At 44.0% G+C, this 21,361-nt stretch overlaps 1 protein-coding gene across 4 annotated transcripts in view; it reads right to left on the reverse strand.

The window, feature by feature from the left end:
- Nucleotides 1–1,601: 1,601 nt before the first annotated feature.
- Nucleotides 1,602–21,361, reverse strand: part of LOC119389452 (transducin-like enhancer protein 4) — a 68,106-nt gene continuing 48,346 nt past the window's right edge. For all 4 annotated transcript variants that reach the window (XM_037656721.2, XM_037656723.2, XM_037656720.2 and 1 more), the window contains 7 exons: nt 12,362–12,611; nt 11,342–11,443; nt 7,483–7,628; nt 6,799–6,910; nt 6,249–6,331; nt 5,436–5,616; nt 1,602–4,165 (listed from right to left, as the gene is read on the reverse strand). In XM_037656721.2, coding sequence (XP_037512649.1) covers nt 4,058–4,165; nt 5,436–5,616; nt 6,249–6,331; nt 6,799–6,910; nt 7,483–7,628; nt 11,342–11,443; nt 12,362–12,611 — 982 coding nt within the window. In that variant the 3' untranslated portion in view covers nt 1,602–4,057. The remainder of the gene's footprint in view (nt 4,166–5,435; nt 5,617–6,248; nt 6,332–6,798; nt 6,911–7,482; nt 7,629–11,341; nt 11,444–12,361; nt 12,612–21,361) is intronic.

The following is a 21,361-nucleotide window of genomic DNA, read 5'->3' on the forward strand; positions in this document are numbered from 1 at the left end:
GTAGTGGTAGTGGTATTTTCATGCTGCTCGTCGTCATCACTGCTTTTTCGAAAAACTGTGAGCTAAAGTTTTGACTTATCTGAACTACACATTGAACCCTTGCACATTTTTGTACACGGCTTGAAGTCAGTTGTGACCAGCGGTGGCAAAGAAAAAGCGAAAAGGCATTGAGTTTTGTGTGAAATCATTCCCACCATACTCAGTTTGTATTCATTTAACTTGTAGTGAACTGCATTTTTTACTGATATCGCTTTGGTAAAGTATCCGTTCGACGGCATTACGCGTGACGCGCGCGAAAAACAGCTGTCAATGGCGAAATAATTTTGTTTCATATTCCTCGTAATGCCTGCAACCAATAAAACTCGAGCGCATGTACTCTGGGTCAGTGATGCAATGCCTTGAGCGCAAAAACGCAATATGACCGGCTGCACGATGTATTTAATTACTCGGAGATTATTGCGCCCCCCCCCCCCCCCCGTCCCAATTTGTGCGCGTATTAACGTATGCAATCGCGCATACATGTAGGACGTAGCATCCCTTTTCCCCCCACCCCCCGTAATGAAATAAAATACTGATTACGCCCCTACATACCACCGAGCGCATTGTGTATTGTATTGTGTATGCTTCACCATGATACATTGTGCAAGCTTCACCACGTAACAACTTTGTATTGCGGCGAAGTTAACGCCAGAAAATCAACCTTTGCGTCGCACATTCAAGACCCTTGCCAGTTTTCTGCATGTCCCAATACTTTTCTTTTTCAAATAAATATTAATAGTTTGCCAATAAAAACTTCCCTCAGGTGTTCCAAACAAAAACGGCATTACGCAATTACCCATAGTAGCAAGCAGCATATCCCACGATAAGTATATAAATGCTCAAGAATCTGGTGCAGCAGCAACTGAAGTGCAGCAATACTTGTGAAATACATAATTTATGATAAACCTATGTTTCACCTTTTGTTCAACTTGGCATTTGTGCTTCCATAAATATAGTGAATCAAAGTTAACCTATGAAATGATTGTGTATATATTGTGGCAGAACTTCATTGCACCACGACCTTTTTTAAGTGCTGCTATGTCTAAATAATTGGCAGTGCATATCTTATCTTGATCAAGTTAAGATGCCTTTACCACTGTGGAAAATGATTTCCCAACAAGCATAAGACACAAGAAAATCTTTTGTGCAAACACATTTTATGAAACCAAATGTCATATTTACAGCAACTAAGTCACATCAGAATCCCAGCAAAAAAAAAAAAAAATACAGATGGCAAAAACATTCATCCTTTCTCATTTGTATAAAGTGTCAAAAAAAAAAACTATTTACAGCACAATCTTTAGTGCACGTCTGTGCATGTTCTCGAGACCAGAGTTGAAACTAGTCACAAATTGTTCCAACAAAAGGATGTGCCTTCTGTGTGCATTTTTATCCGCCACCGATTTCTGAACACCCATAACGATATGCGTATACTGTCTACCCTTAGTGTGAACAATTGTTGCAGACACTGTACCAGTCAGCAACTAGTTTTAAAAATTTGGACTTGGAATTACTCATCATAGAACACAAATTATATTCACAAATTATACAGACATTCCTGCATAAAAAAATTTATTTATTAAGCTTTGGCCCTGCTGGCGCATGCTTTTAGCCACCGTAGACATAAATGATGGAGATCACAGAGATGAGACATCAAATATCAAATGACCAGAAACAAACACAAATGGATTACAAGCAACATATGTGAAAAGAAAAAAAAATCAAATTTTTCCTTCCTTCCTGTTGACTTCAAATGCAGGCAGAAAACAATATTTATGAAACATGTGCTAGCGTGGATGTTCAAACATTTCCCATTAATTTTAAGCTAGTTGCTACACTCAAATTTAACTGTACTGTGCAAGCCACACACAGCCGTAAACTCAACAGACTAGATGCATAATAATGAGCACCATTGTTTCAAGAAAATGAGTAGCTAGCTATAATTGCAAACATTGAATTCAATGCTTTATTTCTGTCAGCAACAGATTCAGGTATTTCCGATCTGTACAGAACAACTCATTCAACAAGTAATGTCTTTTGATACCAAGTACCAGATAAGCCTGAGAGTGTACCGCTGCCACTAAACCAAATGTCAGTTTCAAGAATTCCAACACATTCTGCAATGACTACGTAGTCATCAGTTTACGTCGTAAACAAATGAAATTTTAAAAGATCAATGTAGCTTTACAAAGCCATTGAATGAGCACAAGATTCACAGTGTAAATTTTGTTCCATTGTACCTCGCCATACTGAGGCAGCATGGTTTAGGGTCCTTAAAATATCAGCAAGTTGTTCAGATGGTGCCCTGGTGACACTATCCACAAGGATCCCTCATAGTTCAACACAGGACAGAAGTGTTGCACATCACCCAAGGGCAAAACACCGGCACTCATGCTTCCTTTTATCCAAGGTGACATCAAAAAGGTGTGCTTCCATCAAAGCATTCACATACAGACCACGTCCATAACCTGTTGCTAGTAGCTCCAACAAGAATACAGAACGCCATCAGTCTTTTGCCAAACTTGTTTCAACAAAAACACCATCAGCGTGCCAAGTTCAGACTTGAAATGCTGTAACGTCTTTATTTACAGTGCAGAAGGTGGCCAAGAGCACAATGTATATACCCTATGCCTTGAATGAGCATTCACACACACACACTCACACCAACATGGACACACGTGCATTCAATTCATGAAGTGATGGTGTAGCTCCAAATGTATTATAGTAGAAAAGAAAGCAGAACACTATTTCACACAAGACAGCCCAACCACTGCTAGTGCAAGTCGGTGCCATGTCACAAATTGACAGCATAAAACTAAAAGAAACACACCTAATGGTCTGATGAGTTGATGGAACAGCAAAACAAAAATGTAGCAAGAAGTCTTTTCTTGAACAAGTGTTAATGATTTCATTTATTATTACACAAGCCAAGCTGGAACAATGTAATGAACCAAAGGAAGATTTTGGCATAGTGCGTGGGTTCAAAACAGCTTATTTTTGTGTGTGCGCTTTTCAGACGAGCTGTGATATGCGACAGCCAGAGGCATAGTCATGAGGAAACAGTTTCTTTTTCAATTCTTTATGGCAACCAGTTGAAGGAGGTAGACAAGGTACCAAAAGTGATCAATTTTAATCAGCATTGCACCTAAGAACTTATCTCTTTACACATCATTATCTTTCCAGCAAGGAAAGTTCCTTACCGATTGTGCCAGGCCAGCATACCAACATGTTTCTTCATGTGAAAGCAGAAGACCATCTGCAATTGCACTGTCTGCTTGAAAGGAGTGTTTAACCACAAGTGAAATGCAGTCAGTGAGCAAATCAGTCATCTTGTGCAAGTTTTAATTTAAAAAAAAAAAACACAGAAAGTAATGCCCATAAACCAAGCTTTCGTTACATTCAAATCAAGTGGTATGTGTAGAATATGGCAGCAGCAGCAGCATTGAAGCTGGGAGTATATGACAGGAAAGGCAGTTGTCATATGCCAAAGTCCTAAGCATGGTTGCCATATGCGGACACTCTCAACGGACAGTACACCGTGGTAGGTGAGTAACAAATGCTACCTATCCCTGCATATTCTCTCTCCCACAAAGAAATCCCAGCATCTTCGATACATAATAGCGGAAGGCCAAGAGGTCCAATTACAAGAATTCGTTTCTTCACAGTTTGTTCTTCCGCATGGTCATCAACAATGTACTTTAGTATTATGTGCTCAACACCACCATGCCATTATTGATGCAATAGGAACAATCAACTTTTCATGATCACAATATCTGCAACATGCAGGATTGGCAGCACATACACATTGTCCCAAGAATGCTGACTGTGCTGTCATTAAAGCCATGGTTCAGGATAGACTTCTTGGTTCAGTGCTGGTGGCACTAGCAGCCACACCACGAACAGTTCTCTGCCAGAAACAAAGAAAAGGGGCAGACGAGAAATCTCTGCTTTGTACAGTGTGCGCAGCCTCAACACTCTGCTGGCCAACACATTAGGAACAACGGGGCATAGTGGGTGCTCAGTATATCACTTCATACACGGTGGCCTTCTTGTCTCCTGATCCAGTGACGATGTACTTGTCGTCTGAAGAGATGTCACAGCTCAGCACTGATGAGGACTCCTTGGACTGTAAACATGTGCATGTAGAAAAGCCACAATTTTGTTAATTAAGTGTAGAAAAAACAGCGCATCAAACCAAATCAGCAGGTAATATTACAAACGGAATACTGAAATGAGTTTTGTCAATGTTTCCTTTCCAACTCTCCCTATAAAATAAACGCAACTTTTTGTCAACAGGCCTCTCTCTATTAACCAAGGAATTGGACTTGCTGAGCAAAACAAGGTGGGAACACATGATACAGTGCAGCTTCTTTGATGACAAGCAATAAATCTGAATGAAAGAATGCTGCTGCTGCTACAAGAGAGGAAGCTGGGCAAGCACATCCTAATCACTTGTCATCAACATATGAACGCCGAATGAATACTTACCAACTAGCTCCGCTCTCTGTTATTCTAACCAACATATGAAACCTCTTTTTTTTTTTTGAAGCTGAAGGAAGCTCTGAATCAAGGCATGCATGTCTTTAAAGCTGGTGGATTTTTAGATATGTTTTCGGATATAGGGGACTTCTGACATGTTGTGGACAGAAATGTACGGCATTACTAAAGTCACAAGGACAACCAGCTTTGCAGTTTCATCTCATGACTCCTTTGGCGTAAAAGAAAACACAATAACAGAAGCAGTGCGATTATGAATGGTTTCGTAAGGTCATTATACTTATTCATGGTTGATAGGGAGCAGAATGAAAGGACAACAAACAAGACAAGCACTGACAAGCATTTATCCTAAAGAGCAATAGCGGAACATCCGGCCGCTGTCACATGCAAGAGAGTCACGTGACCTAAGCAGAAACGTAATGTATGGCGTCAATGGTAGAAAGGCACATTGCTGTCAACTCTGGTTCTGGTAGCAGTGATGCTGGGAAAAAAGTGAGAGCCGTAAAGTGGCACAACATAGGTCACTGGCCCCACAGTGACATGGACCAACTATTGACACTGGCAAAATAGCAATACTTACGCAAGCCAGACAGAACCTTTCCCTTTCATTCAAATTTTGGTGCTAGTACGATGTCATACGTGACATTTATGCTCAGATCATCTGACTCCCCTGCATGTGATGGCAACTGGAAGTTCCGCTATTGCACTCTTTAGGGCATGGAAACATGCACACAAGGAATAAGAACACCATTTTAAGCATGGTGAAAAATTAAAAAGGGACATTTAACACGTTACTGAGGTAAGTGAACTCAGAATAAAAAACGTAATAGAGAAACAATCTGATGCACCTATTGACACTTTCTAGTGAACTAGCCGTAGGCCTTAAATTATAAACAAACCTGGAAGATGGATGCACCATAGGGTGTCCTCCAGGCATTCAGCAGGTTATCCTTGCCCGTGGAGACAAACCACTTGCCACACGATGCAAACTTAAGCGACAGGACACAGCTCTCATGCAGGTGCAGCTGGTATTTGTCGGGCTTGCTGCAGTGCAGAACTTCCACGTTGCTGCTCTCCATGCTGCAATGAAAAATAAGAGCCACAAGCCATTGCCCAGTTGTTCATCATGTCAGGTGACTAAGCTTCACAGACTCAGTCAGGCACATACAAGTATTGCGAGAAAAAATAAGACAAATGTGCACTGAATGGCTCACTTCCTGCCACAACAATTCCTAACCACTTTCCTACTACCCTACTCTTTTTTCACAATGAATGTTCTGGTACCTTGTGTTAGAAAAAATATTGTTGATGAGTTCGGAGGGTTTTTTTCCTTACTTCCAAGGGTGAGAGAATAACACATAACACTGTGTACATATGCTGAACACATATTTCCAATGTGTAAAATATGTGGAGACAACTTGTCTGCAAGGCTTGCTATGCACATAGACAATTTCTTTCCAGTTTTGACGTTCAAGGAACAAATGGCAGGGTCGACTTGAACTTGAAATAAATACTGCCTGTGCATTCACTCAACAAATGGCAGGATGCTACGTGAACGAAAGTGTCAGTAACAAATTAGTTTATCAACAGCAGTGATATACAATGAAAGCCATTTATATGTAGCCACTGACACCGACCCACTAGACCCCTTTGTGTTTCAAGTTAAAGTGAGAGCTGAAAAAAAAAACCAGAAAAGAGTAAAGAAAGCTTACCCAACAGCCAGCCACTCTCCTGTGGGACAATAGCCCAATGAGAAGATCTGCGACGTAAAGTCATGCTGCTGCAGCTGCCGCCCCTGTATGCACAATGACGTGAAAAACACAGGGGTAAGGAAAGGTACAGTCAGTGAAAGTCAGAAAGGCACAAATAATGAAGTTTGTGGTGTTCTTGCAGGGGCAGGTTATTTCGCTATGTATTTTCTGATGACTTTGCTTTGCAGGTCATACATAGGTTCGTAGGCTTAAAACAAGGACATGGACGGAAGGCTTTTGTTTTAAAAGAAAGAGGGAGGAACGTCTAACCGCAGGGAGATGTCTTGGAAAGAACTGTCCTACCTTGATTTAATGAACATGAACATAAAAAATTTTCAGATATAATAAACTAAATAAAAACTTGTTTCACTCGTATCAGCACATAGTTAATAAGTGCCCGTAACAAATACTATGCAGATACAACAAAGGTGTGTTCATGTTGGACATGACATTCTTACAACAAGGTTCACCTACAGTGATATGCTTCTCACAGGACATAAAGAGTACTCACCTCACGAAGGTCCCAAGAGCGCACAGTGTTGTCTAGACCACCAGTCCACAGCTTGGTGCCATCACTCGAGATGTCGATGCAACTTGCGCCGTCAGTATGCCCCTGGAACTGCCTGCATTCAAATTCGGAAGGCTCTCAATGCATGGGCACAGCTACCTGCCACGTACATGACAAAGAAATCAACTTCACATATGCAAATATTTCCTACAAAGCGTCCACATTAGAGAACCATTTAATTACCATTGCTAATATCAAACCCAACAAGTTCAGAAAAGAATATTTGGCGACCATTTACGCAAGTTACCATAGCTTATATGAAAGCCAATAAATTCAGAAGAGCATATCTGACACAGGCAAATAAGACCAATTCAAGGTCATACTAAATGCAAACTGCTCCTGGGTAAATAATGTTACATTACCATAGCCTTTCAGCAATATAAAGCAACTTATTCCTTTTTTGCACTGAATAATTTTATTTCACATTAGTTGCTACGTATAAAAGTGCTCTAACTGAAAGGAGACACTTCAGAATAAGAATGCACTTTTGAATTGGTGCATTCTTCTTCAAATATGCAGTACCAACTTGCCCAGCAAACCACGTCCTTCTTAGGTTGATAAGGGTTGTGCACCAATGGGCCAATCTCATTATACTGCTAAGATCTAGAAAATTTATCTCATACACACCTGACAAGTGTCTGATTGTGCAGGTCCCAGACAGCAATGTTTCCATCTGAGCAGCAGCTGAAGCAAACCTTCGAGTCAGGGCTGATGGCCAGGGCATAGCAAGCTGGTGCACTAGAAGTCAGCTCGGCCTTGATGCGCGGAGTTGGCTGTGGTAAGATAAACTCGAGTCACCACGGTGCAGACATTTGACAAAGATGCCTTGCTCCTCACTTAGACAAGTTATGGTATTTACAATATACAGTTAAACAATGCAGGATATAGAATAAAGTGAGCCAGGCAATGCGGATGCTGGCACATATGCAAATACACAGTGTTACTGCTTCCATTGGTACAAATTATCACACAGTACCAAACTTCGACAAAGATGCAAGTCGGCACTGTCCTCCTCCCACATGTGCAACTAACCCCCAAGCAACTTCACTTTCGACAGCAGTGAAGTCAAACATAAACAAGTTTTTCTTTCCTGCCGGGAACTTAACAGTAAGTGAGCAATCACTCATTGACTTGCAAGATATTCTGCCACGTGTACACCATACGTCGGCAAATAAAGTGGAGCTCACTCAGACTCACTCACAAAATATATTTTCCTCTGATGGCTCACTCGGACTCACACTCACCGAAATTTTCCAGAATCAGACTCACTCGGACTCAGACTCACTAAACTTTCTTTCATCTGGACTCACCCGGACTCACACTCACCAACATATTACCCAGCCGGACTCACTCAGACTCTCATGTACTCACATACTCGGTGCTCTACGATATGCCTTTTGATCTTGTACCGTTTCAAATGCAAATTATCAGTTGTTTCAATTCAGTAATAACATTTTTATGAAATACGCGACTCGCACGAGATATTCCTATCAAGAACTTCCCGTGACAGAGTTTGCTGGGCTAGGTCATGGCACCCCCCTCCCCAACTCATGCCTCTTATTAATAAATATTGAGGCAGCGCATGAACGTAAGTGCATTTAGATATGCGTGAATAGACTTGAGTTTAAGCGTAAGCCGATATAAAGCTGGCAGTAATGCTCAAGATGAGTAGATAGAACCATAGGTCGGCAATGAGAGGTTGAGCTCACTCAGACTCACTCAAGAAATAAATTTTGCGGTTAGGGCTCACTCGGACTCAGACTTGCCAATATTTTCCTCGACCGGAATCACTCGGACTCAGACTCACTAAAATTTTTCACAACCGGACTCACTCGGACTCAAGCTCCCCAATATATTACTCACTCAGACTCACGGCCCAATCTGAGTCTGAGTGAGTCGACTCACGAGTGGTGAGTTTGCTGACCTATGATCATAAAGTAGTTCAGCACAAAAAACGAGCGAGAGGACAAGGACAGGTGCTTGTCCTCTCGCTCGTCTGTTGCCTGCTTTTTGCACTGAACTACATTATGACTGACTCGTTCCAACTCGCCCAACAAGCAACGTTGCTAAGTTATACGACCTATGGTGTACACAAATAGAGCCTGATTTGTACTATAAGTAATAGGAAAGCCATTTCCAAGGTATCTCATGAGCACTGGCAACGAGAATGACATCGTCGGGACCAATTACCATGGTCCAGGGGCGGATCCAGGCGCTTGCTTTGGGGGGGGCGGTTGGTTGTTGGGGGGGGGGGGGGGGGGGGGGGGGGGGGGGGCGTTGCCCAACTTTAAAACTTCACGTTAGTAACCAAATGTATACATCTCATTTTCCACGGAGTTAAGCACGCAAGCAGCCGTTTCGGCATTAACGTTTGTTTTTAATGCCCCCGATACCTTTAAACGAATCTGCCGTGCGGGCGATAAAAAAACGACAAAAGAAACAACGAAAATTGTGCGTCTTAAAACAAAAGATATTCAGCTGGATGTAGTTTACATGTAGCCACCAACTTACGATAATGTTTACATCGTTTAGACCGGCTGGTATAATAACAGCCGGTTGAAACAGCATGGACAACCACCAGGCAAAAATAATTAATTACTCACACTTAGCTGATCATTGCAAAAGAGTGTCAAATTTGTGAGCCAGTTTGGCCTGATTCAAAGATGTTCTTTGCTTACAGAAACAAAATTGCACGTAATATAACAGAAGCCTTACATATCAGGAGACGTTCAGATAACTGCGTAAGCGAGCCGTAAAGCTTACTAACGAAGAATTTTCCCGTGGCAGTGTCACGTGATTATTTTGTGGTTTTTGTAGACAAAATACTTTATTTTGCAAATTGGTTGTACAATGTGATACCTTTTTTTTGTATGGCCTTGCTCACGTGCGCTACTAGAGTTTGCATATTCATGTAACTGCCTTTCCGCAGTAAACTGAGCAACGAGTCGGCGCTTGTCTGGTCCCTTGCATTCCATTCTCGTTCATTGTCTTGGGTTGGCGCTGCCACTTAATGAATGAACAGTATTGGTTTGATGAAGAAGAAAACGCATATTTCCGCTAAACATTGGGGAACACGTATCAGTGTTGTTGGTAAGAGGAGGGTGAAAGAGGGAAGGGCAGGCCACCTGCTCGATAAATGAGTATTCCCACAACGGCGAGCTCTAGTATTCCTTGAACGTAGTTTCGGAGTAAGCCTCCCTTTGTTACCCCGCCCCCTCCTCCCCATTGCCTTTTTTTCTGGCCGGTCGTGTTGCCAGAAAATGCCCTTTCTATCTCCGCAGCCTAAGGACGGTCAAACGGAGCTTTCGGAGTCGCGCTCGATTATACCCCGCGCACGTGCTCTCGGAGGCTTGCTCGGTACTTCGGCGAATATAATTCACAGCACCACTGCCTGCCTTCCTTCTTTTTTTTTTTTTTGGACCAGCCGCTGAAGGTTGACTAAAAGGTAACTTGTTCTGCACGCTTTGTGGGACCACGGCCGGGCTAGACTGCACGTGCGCGCTCAAGCGCGCACGTGCAGTCTAGCCCGGCCGTGGTGGGACGAAAGATGCCAGTTTGAATGACACAGAACAGACTCCTGTCTCTGAGAAAAAGATGGGAGAATTTGAAGACCCCTCGCTTTGCTGAAGAGCTGATGGCCCTGGGAGTGGGGAGGAAACTTTAGCTCGCTTCCATAAAGGCAGCAGTTGCTTTAGCAAAATAGTTGAGGCTTGTGCTCGTCGGTGCCTATTTGAAAGATGCAGGACGCAGAAGAAATCTTTTCTAGAAAGCCTGTTTCGCTCTTAACAAAAGCGCTGGGCTGTGTGAGGGGTGCTTCCCTAGTCTCGGATTGGGATGGAGACAGCGACCACCTGAAAAAATTCTACGTTCTGAAAAATGGCCTTCGATGAGGTGAAAAGCGGGGGGGGGGGGGGGGGGGGGGGGGGGGGGGTTGGGTTGGCTTATAGCTTTGGGGGGGGCGATCGCCCAATCGCCCCCCCCCTGGATCCGCCACTGCCATGGTCAGAGCAGGTTGCAAACAGGCATTTTCTACATGCACACATGCGTATTCCTGAACAGAGGTACAGCACGTACAATTAAAGACAACAACGAGCACAAAGCTTCAATTGCCTCACAAATCTATCGTTGTAATGCCTAGAATATAAAGAGACAAACCAAGCATCAGGTACATATGTTTTGCATTTCCTCTTAAATTAAATGAGGCCATAGCTAAAAGTCATACCCGTGAGCCTGTGCTCAAGTAACTGAACACCATAGCCAATGAGTTCCTGCAACAGGTTTCTTTCACCTGCGTACTTGCTGGTGCTACCAGCAAATACAATTCTTATACTTTTGCATTGTACTTTGACTCATCCTTCGCGCTAACAAACGATCCGTGCTTAACTCTGAGCAAGAGGTGAACATACTGTGTTACGTGACAACTTATATTTGGCATGCAGTGCATTCTTGGCTGGTCATCATAGATAAGCTTCAACAGTGCACTCACCGCACCCAGATCCCAGATGCATATGGTACTAGCTTCCCCGCCCACGATAAGCGTTCTCCCATCAGGAAGGAGCTTGCAGGATCGGATGTAATTGTCCCTTTGCTGCAACACACAGACATAAAAGATAAGAAAACCATGCAGCACAGTAATCCCCCCATGAACAATCTAAATTTCTCCCCAAATGCAATGTTAACCCTGAAGTGTATGAACTAGAATACATTAATTTTGAAAAAGACGTGTGAACTTACTGACAAGTGTAAGATAAAAGCAGAGAGAAGAGAAGAAAAGATTCCACTGACAGAATTTTAATCTTAGTTCAACAAGCTCAAAAACAAGACACAAGGATGCTTTCTTGACTAGCTCAAGAACTTCTGTGACACTCGGTTTTAGATCTGGAAATATACATCACCAAGTTTTCTGTAATGATTTCTAGCAGACCAGTATCATATTTAATCTAGCCCATTCTTTTAGAGACAAGAAAGTGGCACATATATAAAAAATGTACATAAGTTTGTTTAAGTTGCACAATTATGTGGCCTCACAACTTCAGCTATTGGTAAGTGTGAGTGTGCAGCTCAATTATAATTGGTGCTGTATCAAAAACACTTGTTTCCATTAAATTTTTTAACATCTTCCATGCAGTCCACATAAAAGTCAGTATAACGCAAACACTCACAGACGATCAGTATTATACATAATGTTCACACAGAGCACACTTGCAAACATATTCAGCTTTAGTTAAACAAAGCAGTAAACTTAAGTGAGCCAATATTGCAGCTAAAGTGGTTGCTTGGGCGAGTTGGTACGACATACTTCACATAAAAAACAGCACTAAAAAACGGCGGACAAGAGAAAGAAGGACACAGATGGCAGCGCCGCCGTCTGTGTCCTTCTTTCTCTTGTCCGCCATTTTTTAGCACTGTTTTTTATGTGAAGTAAACCAATATTGCAACCTTGAGACATGTGAAAACATGTAAAAGTTAATGCTATTCACATTATGTACTTTAGACCAGAACTTACCAGACAGTCAAGCTGTGAAACAGGGCTCTTGGATCCTGGTTGACTGATGTCCCAGACCTTGACACATCCTTTGCCCCCCGTGTAGACATACTTGGTGGGGCTTGAGATGGTCACTGCGCATACCACTTCACCATGAGACAGCGTGTTGATCTGTCGTGCATGCCGTGGAATGCCAGCACCCATAAGCGCGTCTGGTGGGAACGGCACTGGCTGCATCTGGCCCTCTGCACTCACGTGGAATGAATAGGCCCTGCGCAAGATTGTACATGGAGAGGTGAATCTTCAGGAAACAAATTTGGGAATAGAATTCGCGTACAAGAACTGGTGCAACATTCCTGTGTTACTTGTTGCTGGGCATGACCTTTACAAATGCCCATTGTTTCCACATCAGCATGATGTACTGTGCTATAAACAATTTTAGTGATTATGACAATAGAACATTACACGTCCTCATCTCCTGCCCTTGCTTTTATGACAAAACATTGATTTTGCATTCTGGCTAGGTGACAGAGCACCAACAAAAGGAAAGTTGCTGAAGGGTATAGATTCAGTCAGCAATGACAAGGCTTGACAGGGAATGCGCATATCACTTCTTGTAATCAAAGTGTTGAACCTGCCTGCAGCGTGTTGTCTAGAAAGCTAGTTCACGCAGTCACTGCTTGGGCACCTGCTATACCATACACAACCATTTGCCATGGAAGTGTCTGTGAGTAAAACTTCTTTGTGCCTGCGTACCACTTCTGATTGTGTGCAGGTGCGACCACTCAGCAGGTCAAGGGTATCTTATTGGGCCAACACAGTGACGGAGTGCTGTCATTTCTGCAAGCGATCGTGCACTTGCGGCTCTATGGTTGCAGTGGTCCTTACACAGCTGCTACTGTGATATATAGTTGTTGGAAATAGGTCATACTGGCACATTCGTTGGTGACCATCATCAAGCCTCTGAGAATTTCCATTGCATATTGTCGCAGTCTCACTTGAAGTTGGAATCATTGGTCCAGTGGAGTCCAGACTTGCCAAAAAGACAACAGATATCTTGCAGCAGATTGTGGCATCAGCCACACCATGAGCGCAGTTAACTAATAAGTGATCGCGGGTGCAGTTAACCTAATAAGTGATCACGATATGCACTAACGGTCATACTATGTAGACTGGGTAGGGGATTCATCATGACTACTGCTTAATACGGGTGAGTATTAACAATGTTTTACTGTATACAGGGGTGGAAGCGGGCTTGAGTGTTTTGGAGCAGCTCAGGGAGCAGGAATAATGCTGTTTTGGAGCAGCTTTGGAGCACCAAAATGTGTTTTGGAGCAATGCAAGTTAGTTTTGGAGCAGAATTCTAGGGTCAAATGTCACTGTGGTTTAATTTTTTTTATTTCTGGTAAACACAAGAAATTCCAACGATTTTAGAAAACATTCACTACTGATGAACCAACCACACTTAACACAAATGATATATATATATATATATACACACACACACACACACACACACACACACGTACGTGTTATCATTGAAACATCACAGCTGTGATAGAGCAATGATTCAGAAAAACGGGATAAGAGATGTTTTGGATACCTACACTTGACTAGACCGACAAATAAAAAACGTTCATGGTAATGAACGTTTTTCAGCAGCGGCGTTTCCGCGCCGCGTTTGCCGGGTTGCTACATTTTCATCAAAAACCTACACCGCCTTCACAAAGTTCCTTGGAAGAAACCAAACAAACACGCGTCTGCACCCTAAACTCCGCTTGTCGGATGAGCGGGCGATGAGCCGCGCGAGGTGTTTTTTTTTCTACTTCGAGTAGGAAGATGCGGCAGCGCGATTTTGAGATGGCGTTCGTCAAAATGACGCGCACAACCCTCCAACCACGCATCAGTCGCGCATGAAATCAAGCCATTTGGGACGCAACGGCGTGATTTCGCGAAGGCGTTCGTCAAAAAATACGCGCATCCCTCCACATGCGCGTAAATCGCGCCAAAAATTGCGCCATGCAGTTCCACCTTATCTCTTCAAGTTTCCTTCCAAGATTTGTCAATTATTGGTGTCGGTTATACGCACGCAAATATGGTATTTGAGGTGCGATGATACTAGATGTTGCAAGAGCACAATTTGTATACCGTGGTTCTGTTTTCGTACTACCTCACATTCGTCTTTTCAGTAATTAAGGCTCCAAGTGTCTATCTTGTTCTTTTTTGTATATTACTTCACTCGCCACATGTACCAAACCACACACAGCAACGGCGGCGAGCGGCATGTCATGTTGTGCTGCGGATGGTACGAGCTACAGCGTACTCGACCACGAGCCGAGCGCTGGTTCTGACGAGCCAAAATCGAACGCGACCGATCGCACAGGCGAGACTAAGCTCGTCGCTGCACGAGCGCGTTTACATGCTGCATTTATAACGGCTAAGGGCTTGTGTGCAATGCAAAAAAAGTCACAGTTTTGCCGCAACGGCGAAGCAATGAATGCGATAGCAATAAATTAGAATGTAACGCGAAGAACGGAAAGCAGCTCGAAATTGCCAGCGCGTCGCTCGAACCCAAAGGACGCACGAAAAGAACGCACACAGGACGAGCGCAAACTATCATGCGTCGCAGCTCGACACTTGAAGTGCACTGCTCAAACATAAAGCAGGGCGCACGAAACGAACGAGCAGGTACACACAGGACGAGCGCGAACTAACTGTCACAGTTGTTACTTATTTCTGTTTGAACAGCGCACTCTTTTTGCAAACGCGGCTGCTGCAGCGAGCGAAGTGACCATCGTACGCTCTGTGAGTTCAGCGCGGACATCGCAGGGAAAGCACAAGACATACAAACCCCACTCTAACCCCGCGGCCGCCCACTTCTTTCCTCGAGATAAGCGCACAAAGGCGACCACGCCCTGTAGGGTGAAGAGCAACGGCGTTCGCAGGAGCGGGGCGACGATCTTTAAAGCGCGTCACGCGCGCACTTCGCGCCATCTATATGGTGACTAAGAAAGCATGCTGAAGTAAATGGTGTGTATAAATAGCTCGCAGTTAGCAGGCTGAAAGACGGTGCTGTTGGTGGCCTAACCGTCTAACGCCGCGCGCGAGGTCGCCCGTTCGATTCCGCGCGTCGGAAAGTTTTTCTGAATTATTTTTCTTTGCACATATACATATACGGTGCATGACGACGGCGACGGCAAAAATCAGCCGAGACTGTCCATATAATTGCTATCGCAATAAAATTCTGCACATGGAGAGGCACGCTCTCACTAAAAAAAAATGAGTTTCGGAAATGGTCCAACCGACTTACACAAACCGAAGCCCTGTGTGTGGTTTCGCAGTTGGTAGTGGCTTCATTGACCGCAAACAGATAAAACAAATCTTTCTTTCTCATGCAGACTTATGACACAAAATCCATATTACACACTCAGCGGTTTCCTTAATGCAAAGTTTCTAAATAATGGTCGCGCGTTTACGTCCACGGCAGCTGCTCGCACTATACTCATGGCTTCACACCAAATTAAATATTCGCAGCAAATAGAACCTTTTTCAACAATATGAGGCGTCAACGCACTTACTTTTATTCAAGTTCGCAATCCCAGGCCACGATGACAGCAACTGCCTCGTGCGCGATGCGCCTAAATACTCCGTTGCTGCCGGCGTCACGATCGAATTATGGCCGCACAACTCACTTTCTTGTAGCTAGCTCCTGTAGGCTCGCTAGCTTTTTTGCGCCTTCGACAACGTCATGAAAGCGTGCCAAGTGATGTGATGATGATATAAGCTCGCATAGGCGCGCCATGACACGGATGACAGCGGCACATAAAGCCACCAAACGTAGCCTCTGTGATCGGTTCCGGAAGTGCACCGGAGCCCATCGCGGAGGCCGTCCACCAAAGACCGCTTGGGAGCAGTTTCGGCGCAATAATGCGTTTTGGAGCAGGATGGCGCAGCACTTCCACCCCTGTACAGTATATGAAAATTTCCAATAGGGAATGTCTGCCTGAATTTTTTCCGCATGCAGCCTAATTAAAGTGCACCTGATGCCCCAAGTACAGTGAACTAGAACTGCACCCAATCCTGCCTTGCGCACACTGCGGGCATTACAGGGTGTGTAATATATGTGAGAAAAAGCTTTCTTTTTTTATTTCATAACCAGGATCATATTTTGAGGATGCGAAAATTATGCAAGTACCAGTCCAGCTCGTATTCAATGCACTTACATTTCAGTCCAGTTCGGAAAAATTTGTAGTGGTTTACGAAATGTTGACGTTGTGTGGCGTCATTGGCTTGTACACAAGATGTATGCGCTAGTTTTGTCAGAAGAAAAAAATTAATTGGCTTCTTGGCTCATGGGAAACAGTGATCAAAGTTTCTACATAACTATCAATAGTTTATATAGTTACAGCTGCCTTTCCACCTTACTCTACCCACTATAGGCAGTGATGATAGTGGTTTGAGGTTCGGAAAGACTCTAATTGCTGCAAACCTTATGGGAGCACAGCAAAGTGTCGTCAGAGAGTGAAAAATTGAAGACAGCGGAAAGAGCAGCTGTCTTCTAGACACGGGCACCCATACCGCTGAGCACCAGGTGAGCGCACCTCTCTCCCCATTAGGAAAACTAGTGGGTACGTGCGCGGTGGCACTAGAAATCGAACCCAGTACAACACACATTGCAGGCAGGTGCTCTACCGCGCTTGGCCACCACTGCTGCTCTTCGACATGTCCATCTCTGCATACCCCTTTCCCGCATTTCTCATTATTCATATTCGTACGAAGTACTGGCAAAAGTACAAAATTTTATAGGGGCATTTGAATAGCAAAATTTTCAATATTGGTTTGAATATGAATACTCGGCAAAAATGACCACTGAATGCGGAATATTCCTAGTTTTTCTTAAAGGCCAACTGCAACAAAATTTGGCTTGGGTCGAATCGGCTGGAAATATTTAGTATTTACTGGGTATGTAATGATAATCAGAGTGAAAAGTCTTGCAGTTGCATATTTAATTTATAATCAGTGCTCTATTTGCCAGCTAGCAGGAGGTCTAGCAGTGTGCCCGGGCAAATCGGACTCAACCAGAAATGACGTAAATCCGAGACCGCTACCGCTCGTGAGAGAACTCCCTGTCGCCACATGACTTCCTCTTCTGCGTGACATCCCTCTACGAGCGGCTGATTCAGAAAGGTTTTACAGCGAAAGCTGTTATGAGATCATTTCACCGGCCGTTTTTGGTGCCGTAGTTGAACTAATACGGCGATCTGGGCGAGTTGGTGTACTAACATCTTCGGGAAAATGTGCAGCGCGGCACGGACGAAGGACAAGAAACGCACAACACGAGCGCTGACTCTCAACTGAAATTTATTTCGAGCGCAAACATAAAACAAAAATATTTAAACCACATGGTGATTGCCAGATAAACAAGAAAAGCGCGGGAACATGCCATTCAAAAATTCTATTTCTTTTTTGTGCAGTGCGATAGAGGTTTGGCTGATACAACGAGCGGCATCCACGTGCATATGATAAGCCTCGATTATCTCACGGCTTGTTTGATCCTTATTTTTGTACATCACGGCTGTTTCCTGAAACAAGGGTTCACATTTGCATGTTCTGCAGTGGGCGGCCAAATTAGAAGTCGTAGAATTTTTACAGCACCGAAGTGTTCTCTGAGGCGAATATTCAAACATCGACCAGTTTGCCCGTAATACACCTTGCCACAAGAGAGCGGAATTGCATAAACTACCCCAAAGGAACAAGAAACGAACTTACGCGTGTGCTTAACCTGACACGATGTGATTGGCTTGCGCTTAGGTTTGTTGGCCAGATGACATAAGCTGGATAACCTGTTCTTTGCGGAAAATATGACTTGAACTTGATATTTAGATGCTACCTTCTTTAAGAATCATTCCCCTGTGTGCAGGCCAGGGTTATTACTGCAGGTTTCCACCGCCGCCGTCGTCGTCTTCGTCACTCACTTCTGTCGAATCACTGTCATCACTGTCTGGTGGAGGCACGTAATTCTCTTCCTCACTAAAGTCATCCTCGCTTTCGCTAAAAGCACCGCCGTAAAACGCACGCGGTGAAAACGTGGCCATGCTTCTCAGCGAACCGCGCGCGCGAGTGGGTACGCTCTAGGCCCCGTGCTGATCATAGTGCTGCACCCTAGTGTCAAAAAAGTAAAACCTCAACAAACAAAGCTCACTTATTCCTCAAGAGATGGCCCTTCATGTATACAAAAAATGCGCGCGACTCGCGGTGAGAAAACAGCAAAATTTAAACCACGAACACCCTTGTCGGGCGGGGCCCGACAGCGGACCGCTACGGCCGTGTTGCGTTGTCGGGCGCTGCCCGACAACGGACCGCAAAGGGTTAAGCCATGCGCCATCCGGTGTGCGTAAGGAATAACGGCGATTTTTTCTTTCTTTTCTCTTAGGGTCTGGTCATGTTGAGGATTGCCTTTCTTAAGCTTTTTCAGGAGCCCTTCACAAACGGAGACAACTGTGGCCTGTGGGAAACCCGCTTCTTTTAACCTGTCTAGCTGCCGAGAAAAGCTAAACTGCGCGACGTGGTGGCACGACTTTTTGAGGGCGGAACCCAGGCATGTCGCCGCTATGCCCCGTTTTACCAGTTTGGAATGAGCCGACGAAAAATTTAGTATGGGCTTACATGATCTAGGATTGTATTCCCAACACAAGTGCTGCGGACTGAATTTTAACTTCAAGTCTAAAAACTGGAGCTCATTATTAGAAGGCAACTCGTAAGTGAATGCCAAACCCAGTCCGCCTTCTTGGAAGGAAGAAACTATCGTGTTAACTTCTCCAGACCCATTGTTCGATCGCGTAATGATTAAGTAGTCATCTACAAACCTGAAGATTTTCACTATCCCTGCTGTGCCTTCCAAAATTCGGTCAACCTTGCCGAGAAAAATTTCACTCAGAACGGGTGCTACCTGAGACCCGATGCACACACCCTGCCTCTGAATCATTACTTTTTCACCCCAAAGGACGAAAGTGGACTGCAAATAAAACGAGAGGAGCTCAAGAAAGGACTCCACTGGTACACCACTTTCATTCCTGAAATTCAACTCATCATTTTCTGCGATACACTCTTTGACACTAGACATGAGCTGTTCTTGCGGAAGGGAGTAATAAAGAACATCAACGCTTAAGGCTGTGCAACATCGCAGCTCTGCTCTACGTAAAAAATCGACATCTGCGTTCTTCACCCTGAAGGGATCTTCTATGCGAAGCCCTGTAAGGTGTTTTTGCAGGTATCCCGAAACCACATGCTGCCAAGTGTTTCTTTCTGAGACGATGGTGCGGAAAGGAAGTTCAGGCTTATGTGTTTTTATATTGAAAAAGACATCTAAACTATGTTTTTTTGTCTGAGACACTCCCCTAGATAGCCGTTCTAGGTTCATATCTTGCAACAGCTTCTTGCCTTTCTCTTTTACTTTCGTAGGGTCGATGACCACCTCTGTAAAGTTTTTTGCCAGCGCGACTGAAGCTTTTTCCGAAAATTGTTGCTCGTTCAAAAGTACAAAGAAACCTTCCTTATCAGCTGTCATTAATTTGAACTTATTCTCTCTTAAGAAATGCACAACTGGCTGAATTCGACAGGTTCTACCAATTCTAGAGTGGCTTCCATGGAACTTACACAGCACGTCTATGCACTCAGAAACACATCGAGCCCTTTCCGCATCTTCAACATGCTTAGTCACACACCTAACAGTGGCTATCTTTTCAACGGGTTTCAAGTCAGGCTCCATGCAGAACTTCGGTCCTAGTTTTAAAATGTCCAAAAAAAAAAGTCGTGCCACCACGTCGCGCAGTTTAGCTTTTCTCGGCAGCTAGACAGGTTAAAAGAAGCGGGTTTCCCACAGGCCACAGTTGTCTCCGTTTGTGAAGGGCTCCTGAAAAAGCTTAAGAAAGGCAATCCTCAACATGACCAGACCCTAAGAGAAAAGAAAGAAAAAATCGCCGTTATTCCTTACGCACACCGGATGGCGCATGGCTTAAAGAAGGTAGCATCTAAATATCAAGTTCAAGTCATATTTTCCGCAAAGAACAGGTTATCCAGCTTATGTCATCTGGCCAACAAACCTAAGCGCAAGCCAATCACATCGTGTCAGGTTAAGCACACGCGTAAGTTCGTTTCTTGTTCCTTTGGGGTAGTTTATGCAATTCCGCTCTCTCGTGGCAAGGTGTATTACGGGCAAACTGGTCGATGTTTGAATATTCGCCTCAGAGAACACTTCGGTGCTGTAAAAAATTCTACGACTTCTAATTTGGCCGCCCACTGCAGAACATGCAAATGTGAACCCTTGTTTCAGGAAACAGCCGTGATGTACAAAAATAAGGATCAAACAAGCCGTGAGATAATCGAGGCTTATCATATGCACGTGGATGCCGCTCGTTGTATCAGCCAAACCTCTATCGCACTGCACAAAAAAGAAATAGAATTTTTGAATGGCATGTTCCCGCGCTTTTCTTGTTTATCTGGCAATCACCATGTGGTTTAAATATTTTTGTTTTATGTTTGCGCTCGAAATAAATTTCAGTTGAGAGTCAGCGCTCGTGTTGTGCGTTTCTTGTCCTTCGTCCGTGCCGCGCTGCACATTTTCCCGAAGATGTGCCGTAGTTGTCCGCCGCCGCCGCCGGTGTCCGTAACCAGTATCGCTCGAAATAAGAAAAAAAACTAAATAAGAAAAAAATTCCAGGATGCAACGAGGTTCGAACCTGGGCCGTCTGCGTGGGAGCCCAGTATTCAACCTCTGAGCCATGCCGGTGCTTGAAACTGCTTTGCAAAAAGGTCCTATACAGGCTTCATGTCGGGAAGGAACCACATTAGCATATGCAATATAGCGTGGTAAAAGAGTAGAATAAGCACCAAGCGTCGCACAACGCGAATTCTGTAACCAGGCGTCACACAATGCGAATTGCGCAACGAGTAGGTTGTTTAATGCTTCGAACCCATTACAAAGAGCTCTGCCATAATTTTTCATCGTCATCACGCACATCA

Source organism: Rhipicephalus sanguineus, chromosome 4, assembly GCF_013339695.2.
Source record: "Rhipicephalus sanguineus isolate Rsan-2018 chromosome 4, BIME_Rsan_1.4, whole genome shotgun sequence".
NCBI classification, from domain to species: domain Eukaryota; kingdom Metazoa; phylum Arthropoda; class Arachnida; order Ixodida; family Ixodidae; genus Rhipicephalus; species Rhipicephalus sanguineus.